This window comes from Cetorhinus maximus, chromosome 8 (assembly GCF_964194155.1).
Source record: "Cetorhinus maximus chromosome 8, sCetMax3.hap1.1, whole genome shotgun sequence".
In the NCBI taxonomy this organism is placed as follows: domain Eukaryota; kingdom Metazoa; phylum Chordata; class Chondrichthyes; order Lamniformes; family Cetorhinidae; genus Cetorhinus; species Cetorhinus maximus.
In genome coordinates this window covers 111,167,256-111,179,819 of record NC_135886.1, presented here as the reverse complement: position 1 = coordinate 111,179,819, position 12,564 = coordinate 111,167,256, and the positions used below count along the sequence as shown (strand labels likewise).

Here is a 12,564-nt window from a genome sequence, read left to right as displayed (position 1 = left end):
GAGGTGCCAGAAGTGTTTAAAACATGATGTTTAAAAAGGTTTGTGATTTGCCTCATTCCTTTTGATTATAAATCTCATCCCTTAAGTTTCCATGGTATTGACTACACTGGTTGTGCTCCACATCAGGAATCAATGTAGGTAATTTTTATTGAAGAAGATATTTACATAACCCACACACAAAAATTTAAGATTGATGGTCACATTCCAACCATCATAGATGCTAATCTTATAATTGTTAATTGAAATGGCTGAACTTGACACTTCATTATGCAGTATGCACCAGTGTATCTAGCATAAGTGTGCTAATTTGAACGTTATTCCTCTTCCTTCCTTAAACAGTACCAGCTACATTTTTTTTAAAATTCTCTTCGCTTTGCTCTTTAAGGTAATGATTATTGCTGGAGAGGGTGCTGGTAGCCCTATGGGGTCTCCCTCATTATTCACATGTGAGTCAGTGTTCTTAGGTTTTTGGACACATCACAGCATCACAGTCAAGCATGAATTTGCCTTCATCTGCTGCCCAGACATGTATATTTCAGCTGAGGTCATTAAATCATAGGTAATGTCTCATGTACAGCAAGACTGTAGTGTGGTCAAAGCCAATATCACCACTGATCAGGTTAATTTTCTCTGAGTGACGGGCCTGTCTTAATGGCAAGTTAATGGTGGCTTAACCAACATTACATTAAAACATTGGGATAGACCTTGCTGGAAAAATGAAGATGTATTAACGACAACGGCATTTTTCAGAAAAATTCAGCAGCACTTGGGTTTTCCAGGCTCCAACATGCAGAGGAGTGGAGAGAAAACCTGACCTGGGAAGGCGGCCCCTTGAGTTTCTCACTCCTGCCTGGAGGCTCAGCAGAGGGAGCTGAGGGGCTGCAGTGAGATGAGGACTGGGAGAGGAGGAGGTCATCTCTAAGCAAGTAGGTATTGATGGTTGTGGACGAGGATGTCATCAGCTGGAGTATGTTCCCTCCAAGCTGGAGACCATACAGTAAGAGGGCATGACAGGTGAATGGTGTAACACTTTCAGATGCCAATCCCCACACTTGCTCAGCATTCTGCTGTGCAGCACTCCTCAGGACAACACACCATGCAGCTTCATTCAGTTCTCTCACTGCAGGCACCTCCTCACATCCTCATCTGAACATTCTATGCTCACCTTCAGCCTATTGCCCTCTTGAACGCTCTTGAAGTCTTGGTGAGTTGCTGCAGTCCATCTTCTAGATGGTGCACCATGCTGGCACTATACACTAACGGTCGAAGCAGTGAATGTGTAAGGTGGTGAATGGGTTTCCAAACAAGCAGGCTGCTTTCTCCTGGATGGTGTCAAGCTTCTTGAGTGTTGTTGAAGCTGTACTCATCCAGGCAAGTGTAGAGTATTCAATCACACTCCTGTCCTATGCCATGTAGATGCTGGAGGGCATTTGGAAAGTCAGGAGGTCAGTCATTTACCACAGAATATCCAACCTCTGACCTGCTCTTAAAGTTACAATATTCATGTCAATGGTGACTTCCAAGATGTTGATGGTGGGGTAATTAGCAAGGATAATGTTGTTGAATGTCAAATTAGAATGGCAGTTAGATTTTCTCTTTTTGGAAATGGTCATTGCCTGGCAGATATGTAAGATAAAGGTTACTTGTCACTCATCAGCCAAAGGCTTAATGTTTTCCGGATCTTGCTGTATGTGGGTATGGATTACTTCATTACCTGAGATGCTATGAATGGAACTGAAAACTGCAATCATCAGCAGACATCCCTACTTCTGATCTTATATGATCTTACGAAGGTCATTGATGAAGCAGCTGAAGATGGTTTGGACTTAGCACAATGCCCTGATGGACTCTGGCAGTGATGTCCTGTGGCTGAGATTATTGGTCTCCAATAACCACAAACACCTTCCTATGACTCCAACCACTGGAGATTTTTCCTCTGATTTCCATTGACCTCAATTTTACTTGAGGTCCTTGATGATACACTCGGCCAAATACCGCCTTGATATCAAGCACAATCACTTCCAACTTACCTCTGGAATTCAGCTATTTTGACCATGTTTGGACCAAGGTGGAAATTGGGCCTGCAGAATCCAAACAAGTAAATTATATAAAGTAACATTAAATAAATTGGACTGTTTGCTGCAACGTACTTCAGACAGACTCTTCTGCAGTGAGTATCTCTCACAACCATTAAAATCCTGGAAACTCAGTTGGATATTTAAAAACAGCACAATATAGTTGAATTAGAAAACATGTACTGTCACAACCGTTTAAATTTTTCTGAAGCAATTCTTCTCAAATGCAGGTGGATCAAAGCTCAAGTAGCCCAAAGGTTGTCAAACAGACCCAATTGGCTACCATTCCAAAAAACAAATAAGACAATGAAATTTTAAGTTGTGTTTTAGCCAACACAATAGTTGTAACATTCAATGAAAAAACGTTGAAGAGCAAATCACTCACATAAAAAACAATATGATGGCTTAAAAATCTATCGGTTTCCTCGATGGTGAAGAGAGCTTAACTAGAAATTCTTGTTGAGTGTTTATGGTTTTATATAATGTTGGGTAAATGTATTACCATAAAACATTAAAAATGAAGCTCTTCAAATGTTCTGCTTGTTAAGACAGTGAATAGCAAAGCTATTCAGATCAAGAAGATGCCAGGTTCTTTCCCAGTTTGCTGAATTAAATGCTACCAACAATAACTTGTATTTTTATAGCACCTTTAACATACTAAAACCTCCCAAGGTGTATCAGAGATATATTATCAAGCACAATTTGACACAAAGCACATAAGGAAATATTAGGACAAATGACCAGTAGCTTGGTCAAAGAGTCCAGTTTTATGGAGTAACTTAAAGGAACAGGCAGAGAGGTTTAGTGAGGGAATTCCAGAGCTAAGGGCCTTGGCAGTTAAAGGCATGGTCACCAATGGTAGAGCAATGGAAATCAAGGTTGCGCAAAAGGCCAGAATTTGACAAATGCAGAGATCTCGGTACATTGTAAGCACCATCAGCTGAAGCAGTAATGGAGTGATGCAAATGTCATCAGTATTCCTGTATTAAATAGTCAGCCTGAGTTCTCAATCACTTTCCAGTCACCCCTACTGGAAATAAATAAATGCAAATGATATCCTTGTGGTCAAACAGCCTGCCAAGGATCAACAGGGTAGATTTTCAACTTACTGATTGGACACAAAGCTGGCATTGCAGGTTGGTCACCCATCGTGGAAGATGCCTGATTCATGTCCACTGAGATCAATGGAAGTTAAATTAGGCACTTTCCGTAATGGACAGCCAGTTAAGTTAATAACACCACATCGAAAAGAAATCTACCCCAATGTATAGATGAATACATGGAGAAAGGAGACATTAGCATGAGATACTAGCAGATGATCAAGCTCATTGAACTGTAGCCTAGCAACAGTTATAGTGCCATCAGGAACGGAGGAGTGGTAGTTAGGAAATTGTCAGGGACAAAAAAAGAAAAATGATTTTTCCTTCACAATTTTGATTTCATTCTTGATGCAAATACTGTATTGCTGTATCAAATTCTTCTCTACTATCATATTGGAATTACTTGTCCATTTAAAATAAACAGGTTAATAATTGGACTAAAACAGTAAATAGAGAAATTTGATATCTGCATTTGAACAATCACATTGCCAATGGTAGTCTCTACCTTCATGTATTTTTACTTCTTTTGAACTTCTTAAAAAAAAAACACAAAATTTTTACTTAGTACAGAAAGGGTTACATCTTACATAACAGGAAGCTTATGAGTCTGAGTCCCAAACTCAGTTACCTTTTTTAGGTGAATTCTGCCAGTTCCATCCCAACTTGCTGGACAGAACACTTCAAGGGAATAAAAGAGGTCCTATTTTGGGAAGAGAGCAAATGGGCACAAAGATGCTCAAGCCATTCCAATCGGCTGATGACAAAAATTAATTTGAAAATGCTTGAAGGGGAAATTTACAGCCCGTTTACCGCACCCACCAATCTCTAATCAGATGAGTGGGGGCGAGCTGCCTAAGGAGAGAAATGGTGATCGAGTGGGAATAAAAATGAGGAAATTTCCTTTTTTCCTTTCTTAGCAAATACATCAGATTTTGTCACGATAATCCCTGCATTAAGAAAATCCAGATCATTTATTTTGTTATGATGGACAAAGATTCTATTGGTACCAAATGTCACAGCAATAATTCTGACTTGTAAAAATCCCCATCATGACACAAAAGTAAAGGCTGCAAGATTGGATGAGATTTACCTAGCTAAAACATTCTTCCATCAGCAACCCTACATGCACATCCTATTCATATGCCTGTACTCGATGCTGTTATCTTTCATCTTAGTTAAAGGGTAGCAGAGCAGAGGGGCCTGCCTTTTGCTTCTTGACATCTCTTTTACAGCTCTCATGAATCACGACTGATCCTCCTCCTTGCTCTGACTAGATGGTATTTTTAAACATGTCTCAGGTCCCTTCAGTCACAGAGACCCCAGTAATAGCCCTGAAGGTGAATTGTGTTATGTAGTGCTTGCTAATAATGGGGAGGAAAATTGTGCATAGAGGTGTGTTACAAAAAGCTTGCACATAACATGCCACCCCTTATGTTATTTAAACATTATGATATGACAAACAGTGTTTTAATTTTCTAAGGATTCAAGCTTGCTGGATTTGCAGCCCAAACATTAAAAATGGCTGAAGTAAAATGCAGATTATTATACATTCTACTGGACTAATTTAGTCAAAATACATAGGAATTGACACAAACAAGTTCCAATTTTTTTCCCACAGCTTTAAAAATGACTAAAGCCAGATTAACAAAGCTGTGTCATGCTGTTTTACAGAAATAGCAACAAATCAAAAACATTTTGATTAACACTGCAATAAGAGGTTTGCCTCAGGGTTTGACTTAATCTGCAATAGGTTGATTAACTCTCTCAAGTCTGAAACATTAGCTCTACACCCATTCAGTAGAAGAGACAAGGCCAGCATTTGTAATTTCAGAGTACAACCTGACTCACAGCAGAAACAAATCTGCCATATTGTGCATAATAAACCCCTTAATTCCCTCGCAGATAACAATCTATGTTTTAAAAAATCAAAGAAAAACCATGCTATCCTTCACAATTAGTCATACTGTTTAAACGGCCAACAATCCAGCAGAAAATTCATTGCTGTAAATGGTATTGTCAGTTTTACAAAAGATCTTTCTTGGGAATGACTTATAATTCCTGTTTTTTTAATGTGTAAGTACCAAAATTAATAATCCTCCAGCCACAACTGCTCAGAAACTGCACACACTTACACAAGCTTTCAGTAATACACAAACCATCAATAACTGCTTGCTAGAAATTTCTACAGAGCATTGCTTCCAATGCTAGAAAAATGCCACAAAAGAGCTTTTCTATTCCTTTTTTTTAAAAATACACAAGATCTAGCCAACAAATAACTAGACTTACAGGCATATTAAAGACAAGACACGACAAAAGATTAGGTAGATAATATACCAACGTCATTCATATCACTGCAGGGCCATACTGTAGCTGTCCCTCTGAAGCGCTGTGTCACTCAATACCTCAAGAGTCATCCATTAACGTGTGCCGAGCAGGAACATTAAAATCACATTCACCAGCACCAACACTACGATAATGGCAAATACAACAATGGTCTGTATATCCAAGGTCATGGTGCAATGCAGGAGACTGTAGTACTCAAGATGCGGATCTGGCAGACTCTGTGAAGTCAACCTGGGCTCTGAACTAAAATTGTCCAGCAGATCCACCATGCCAGATGAGATTTCTTCTTCCCCTTCTAATTCATTCCATTCCAGCTGATTGCAGCATCAGTCTCAAGTGCTTCACTTGCACTAAATTCCTTGCAAAAACCCATTCGGCAGAGATTACACGTCACTCTGTATGTAGATAAGAAAGAGAGAGTGCCAGTTTCTGAATAACAGCCCCGTGAGCAGTATCTCAGTGTGAGGCAACAGCTGAGGCGGGCGTCGCATGCTAATCATTCAGTGACCAAGCAAGCAGGGATGCAGCTGCCAATCATGTAAGAAATGCTAATGTCATGAATATTTAGTTGTCACCTATCAAATAACATTAGGGGAGGGGATAGGGGAGGGTGGTTGATGGCAATATTTAACAGTAACAGCAAATGGAAAAATGCTAAGTATCTTTTGAAAGATAACAGATAAATGTCACTGGAATATTTCAGTTTGTTTTCTGGTTTCCAGGATGTTAAACAATCATCACCATGTTAACACTTTGAATACAGTGATCATGTGAAAAATGTACTGTCAGAATATTACACCTCTGCAAACTGAAATTTCTTTGACAAACCAGCACAGCTGTTTATCCTTGCTGTACAAGCTTGATAAGCTCCTATGATAACCTAATTAGTAGAGCAGCCTGTATCTGAGTCAAACAGACCAGGAGGTCCCAAGTTTTGATTCAGGGTCTGTGCTAATTTTCCTGATCTCAGCTGGGGCAGCAGACATAAAAATATAATTGGCTTCAGCGCCCTTAGGCTAGTGAGCAGAAGAAATTCAGTCAGGGTTCACACACCTGATTTCTATCCAGCGACTCCTGCAGGAAAGTATGTGGGAGTGAACACCTGGTGGGGATGGAAATGGGATTGCTGATGACGTCCATTTGCAATCACATAGCCCATTGACACTCACAGTCTCTGATCATGCCTGAAGACTGGCTGAAGGGTAAGGTAATGTAGGAACTGACATCTGAGGAAATATGATTCAGTGAGAGACAGTGCTTTCAGAGAAGGAGGGAACCAAATCAGAAACAAATTAAGTGAAGAAAATGAATTATGGACTCGTACAATTTAGTTTATTAAACTCAGATTGGACAAATTCTCAGGTGAGCGCTAACTCACGTACAGAAAAATAAATTATTCTCAACTACCATTCCCTTTTCAACTCATTGCATGTTTCGTTCACACAAACACACAAAAGAAATGAACCATTTTTGCTGAAAACACACTAAGCTAGGGAATAAACTTATAATTACTACTGTGAGTCTAAACAGTGTATGTGAATAGACTATTCCACCATGTGAGATATTACAACTCTCCTCACCTGACATTTACACACATGCACTTTCTAGAAGTTTATTGGATAGTGATTAGAAAGCCTGGCTGATATTTCCTGTCCCTAGGATAAGGACATTAAAGTGCACGTGTAGACTCTCAACTCTTGCCTGAGAGGAAATCAGCTCCACCAGCATGAACAGAGATCGGAAGATTTAGGTATTACTCTTTAGTGACCCTAGTCACAAAACCAACAATGGTGCTGCTTTCCCATTCTGTTCTTTTATAAAGATATTTTTCATTCTAGTTTCATGAGAGTGGAATAAGATTTGTACATGCACAGCTGTGTGACCACTCAAGTGTTACAGGGAAGACTATTAAAGAGAATAAAGAGAAACCCACACTATTATCATCATTATTGGATCAAGAGATAAATTCAGATCTGAAATGTGATGGGTAGAGCCAAGCCAAATTATAACTTTGGAGAAGACTTTTCCTGTTCTCTCTGGTGACACATGAAAACTTAAAACTGAGGTCTGTTATCATTTGGTCACTTAACTCCACAAGAACAATTTATTTATATAACACAATTTATTTAATGTAATGAACATCCCTAGGTGCTTTGCAAGAGCATTATCAAATAAATCATGACACCAAGCCACAAAAAAAGAGGTATTTAGGTCAGATGTCCAAAAGCTTGGTCAAAGAGGTAGGTTTTACGGAGTGTCTTAAAGGAGGTAGAGAGCCAAGAGGCAAAGAGAGGGAATTCCAGTGTTTGGGTCCAGGCAACAGAAATCGTGCCCATCAATGGGATGTACAGAAGGTCAGAATTAGAGGAGTGCAGATATGCACAAAGAAAATATTAGGATGTGTGCGTATGTGTGCGTATGATGTGTACCTTTCTATGTGCACGCAGATGTATGTATGTGTGTTTATGTAGACCAGATAAGAACAAAAGAATGTAAGAAAAAAAAGGAACAGGCCCCTCAAGCCTGCTCCACCATTCAATAAGATCATGACTGATCTAATTATGGCCTTAACTTCATTTTCCTGCCTGCCCCCCATAACCCTTGACTGCCTTGTAGATCAAACATTTGTACAACTCTGCCTTGGATGTATCCATTGACCCAGCTCCCACTGATCTCTGGGGTAGAGAATTCCAAAGATTAACAACCCTCTGAGAGAAGAAATTCCTCCAAATCTCCTTCTTTAGTAGGAGGCCCCTTATTTTATGAAACTGTGTCCCCTTGTACTAGACTGCCCCACAAGGGGGAAGACTTGCATTTACAGCCGATGAAGTATTTATTGAAGTGTAGTCATTGGGCTGTTCCATTCTGGAGTATAAGTTGGGTGGCAGGAGCAAAAGTGAGAGTGACTTATGTTCAGGGACCACACATGATTGCACGCTGCTCAGCTCATTAGATATGCATGCATGAGGAGCGCAGCAAATGTTGCGGTGGAGGCAGGTAGGAAGTCGCTGATCCCACCCTTATCTTATGGGGTTGAAGATCTGGTGCCATATTTAAAGGACACCCAGCCAGCCACTCACTCACTGCAAGTCAGAAGCTTCGGACTGTGAATCCCTCTGGTGTCCCAGAGCAGGCAATGGGCTGAATCGTCATAAATTTGCACTAAGTGCAGCAGCGGACGTGAACAAAGATGTTTTATCCGCCAGCCGCAATGGCTGGTTTTCACTCCGTATCATGCCCTTCCCGCCTCATAAATTATGCAGTCACGGAAAACACGCTGGATTACTGGCAGCAGGCTCCGATTTGCCCGCCATGCTGTTACCTTGACGCTTTCTCACACCGGGCTCCATATTTAAAATGCAACCACGTGCACACTTCTCAATGCTTGCAGCCCATGACTGCTCTGGTGAACACGTCCCCAAAAGCCAGGAATATTGCAGTCCCGAGTTAATGACGCATCCTCGGGACATTTTCTGGATGCCATGGAGGCCCGCCGCGAAGTCCTCTACCCCCATTCTGGCCGCAGGATGCCCATCAGTCTCACCACTCTGACTTGGGAGGGGATGGCAGAGGTGGTCCGTGCCAATGCTGCACACAAGAGGTTGGCCATCCAGTTCAGAAAACGGATGAATGATCTCATCCATGCCACCAGGGTAAGCCAACCATCTCATCAATCTCCACTCACCCACTCCCAAACCCATCACAGCTGGTATCTCACTCACTGCCAGCTCAAGGGACATCACCACTCACTCTCTCACGCACACCTTCACATCTCCATTTGGACTCATCTCCTCTGGAGATAGCCTCCTCATCCTGTCCATGGCTTCACTCAGCACACACACACACATATGGCATCCTTCTCATCTGGCCTGGCTTGCGCCTTGCACGCACTCTCTCCATCTGCCTTTATGGGGACAAGATTGCACACAATCACTGGGAGAAGCCCCAGAGCGGGGGTGGAGTGCCAGACATCGAGGTCCTCACTCTATTTGAGGGTTGAGCCTTGCTCACACTCTTTCCATCTGTCTTTATGCAGGACAAGATCGTGCATAATCACAGGTGAGTTCCCAGACCAGGAGTGGAGTGCGGACATCAAGATCCTCACTCTGTTCAAGAGTCAAGCGTTGGAGATGACCAGAGAGGACATTGACTGTTCCTGCGGCGACTGTGAGGTCAGCGGCAAACACCCACGTGACGATCCTGCCCCACATAATCCCTTTCTCAAAACTCCTCTGAGTTCACTGTTATGTGTTGAACGCAGCAGCCAAATACTAATAATCTCCACTTTCTCCCCTAGGCACATCTGATACGTCGCCCTCAGGCAACCGTGTACCCAACTCCAGCGCCAAGAACACCTTGGGTGAGGACCCTGAGGGCAGCACCATTGAAGACCCGTCACACACACCCTCCACCGGCACAGTGACACGCATCTCGGTGGAATCTAGATGTAAACCAGAGATCTGGGCAAATCCCAGTACTGTTGCTTCCTGGCTTTCCTGATCCCAGTTGAAATGCACAAATCACAGTGCCTTCGTGAAGATCGTGTCCGTGATCTCCTGGATACACTCGTGTGTGGAGGCTTGTCAGAATCCTGCACAGGTCACCTGTGGAGCACTGGAAGGAGCCACTGGCTTAAAAATTGGGCGCTGCAGTCACTTTCACAGCCATTGGCATTAGATGCCCTCCATGTGACCGACCAGCTCCCTAGATATGTGCAGTCTTTGGCGACACTGGTTCTCAGTCATCTGCAGGAATCACAAGTGTCATCAATGGACCCTGAGTCTAGCGAGGCATCTACAAGCAATGGCCCGCTGTGGATCTTCAGCTGTGTGTGCAGCAGGCCCTGCCACCCCTTCATCGAGGGAGGTGCTCCTTCCTTTGCTAAGCTGGTGCCTCCGCCGCACTCTTCTTCTTCATCTCTGCTCCCTGTAAGACATGAAGCAGACCTCTAAATCACCAGGCTCCATCAACGTGATGTTCTCCTCCTGCAGGGTCAAAGAGAGAGACGTGTGGGTTAGCATATGTGCCCTAATGACCTCTCTTGCTTAAGTCTGAAGGCCCCTTCACTCATGCTGGAGAGCGCTGGCCACCACTTGGATGGGCAATGTATAGTGCACTTATTGTCTGTCCAAAACCCCCATCCACCTCTGCCCCACTCCACTTGACCGATTGGCAGCAACTTCGGCTACTGGACTACATGAGCTCTCAGCTCAGGCACAGGCATTCTCCTGACCCACACGGCAAGGCTGTACTGTTAGCTTGAACTATGATGGATATTGGTCCAAACCTTAAGAAAGATATTGCAAGGGGCTGTGAGCGCCTCCACCAGTGACTGTGCCATGGCCACCTTTCGCAAGGGGATTCTACAACTTGCCCAGTCGGCCAATTGTTCTGCTGCCCCCTAAAATGCACATTAATTTGCAGCCTGCACCCGAGGGGTGAAAAGTTCTAGAGCATTGGGTGGCACTTTCATGCTTTTGAGTTGTTGGTGAGTGGGCAGAAAAGCTTCAGAAGCCCGACTTCAAAAATGTCAATGGAGCTGCAGCTGAACGGTCTCAGCTGCGGAAGAATGCTTACTTTGACAAGCTTTTCCAAGTGCACGGTTGCTTCCCTCTTCCCCCTTTCCCCACCCCGGCATGTGCTTGTGTACTTCCCTCAGTCTGTGCTGCCTTGCCCCCAACTCCCCGGCCTCACCCACACTGGAGCCCTTGCTCTGACACTGCACTGAAAGCCAGCTGGGAAAGACCCTGTGCCCCCACCCACCCCCACCCCCCTCCACCCCGAATGTGCGGCGCCACTTCCTTGATGTCCTACGCGCAATGTTCATGAGCGCTGTGCAAGGTTGTGTGCACTCACCTCTGAATTCCCCTTGAAGTTCATGTCACCAGATGCACGCCTTTTACAGGCAGCTGTGAAGCATGCCGCTCTGAAGTCACACCAATGTAGGTGGTAAATTTGCTGCTGGGAGATGATTCCGCTGAGCAGGGCTTCTCATATGATGCTAAAGTATTGGAATAAGGTTCCCGACTTGTGGTTGGGGGAAACGCGGCCCACCATTGATGGATGGAGCAGATGATCACAAACTGGTTTCACGACAGCGTGAAACAGATTTTTGACCTCCTCGCCATTTTGTCCACTCATGACAACGGGACCAGACGATTCCACCCTAGGTGTAGCCCCATGGTTCAGTGATATCTTCCTGCAGATTCTCCTCCAGAATAGGCTGGAGGTTCTGTTTCTCAGGGATGGCAGCAGGAGGCCCTCCTGTCTGACTATGGCGGCCTGGGTGGTGTTTGCAGTGGAAGTTAGTGCGCATGGGGCCCACAAAAGAACCAGACAGCTGTATAGAAACAGGATGAACAAAATGCTCAGCTCCGCGATGGTAAGTGGCATAGTCTACTCACTGCAAAATGGGCATCAGGCAGTGTAAGTGTGAGAGTGCACAGGGATGTCAGACAGGAGTTTGAGTTGCAGGACTCAGCAGCAGATGGGACATGTGCGCTGAACGTGTGACAGCCACTTCATGTTCCCAGTGTTCTGTCGGTTGAAGAACATCCTGCTTGTTAATCACTTACTGGGGAGGACTCAGGAGCTGCCATAGGTATGCATGCTCCTAAACTGCTCATGCAACCATTGGGATGGCACTCAATCCTTTAGTCTGTCTGCAGCACAAGAGGGAGAAGGCCAAGACCAGCAGTGGCATTCCAGATATTCGGGTCCTAACCATCTTTGAGGAGGAGGCTGCAGAAATAGCCGGGGAGGAGTGAAACTGTGCCTGCACCATAGGTGAGACAGGACTCCCCCAGAAAGCCAGTGAGGATGCCTCCAGTTTACAGTTGTCAGATGCACTGACAGAGTGTGATATTGTTTAGATAAGGGGGCCTGCTTAGGCATCCACTAAATCTTTCTCTTCTCCACTCCAGGTGCCTGCAAGAAAAGGGGGAGGAAAAGAAAGCAGCCAACACACAGCTCCAGCTTCAGCTCCAACCCCACCTCTGAAGATGATGACTTAGAATCCTCAGAGGTTCCTCAGAGGTTATACAAAA

At 43.9% G+C, this 12,564-nt stretch overlaps 1 protein-coding gene across 6 annotated transcripts in view; it reads right to left on the bottom strand.

The window, feature by feature from the left end:
- Nucleotides 1-12,564, bottom strand: part of arhgef9a (Cdc42 guanine nucleotide exchange factor (GEF) 9a) — a 404,937-nt gene that overhangs the window by 221,250 nt on the left and 171,123 nt on the right. Inside the window, exon 1 of one of the 6 annotated variants that reach the window (XM_078547443.1) lies at nt 5,514-5,652. The exons of 4 other annotated variants lie outside the window; for them this stretch is intronic. In XM_078547443.1, the coding sequence (XP_078403569.1) occupies nt 5,514-5,522 (9 nt within the window). In that variant the 5' untranslated portion in view covers nt 5,523-5,652. Of the gene's footprint in view, nt 1-5,509; nt 5,653-12,564 lie in introns of those variants that run through there. One more of the 6 variants, XM_078547442.1, reaches the window with a different exon arrangement.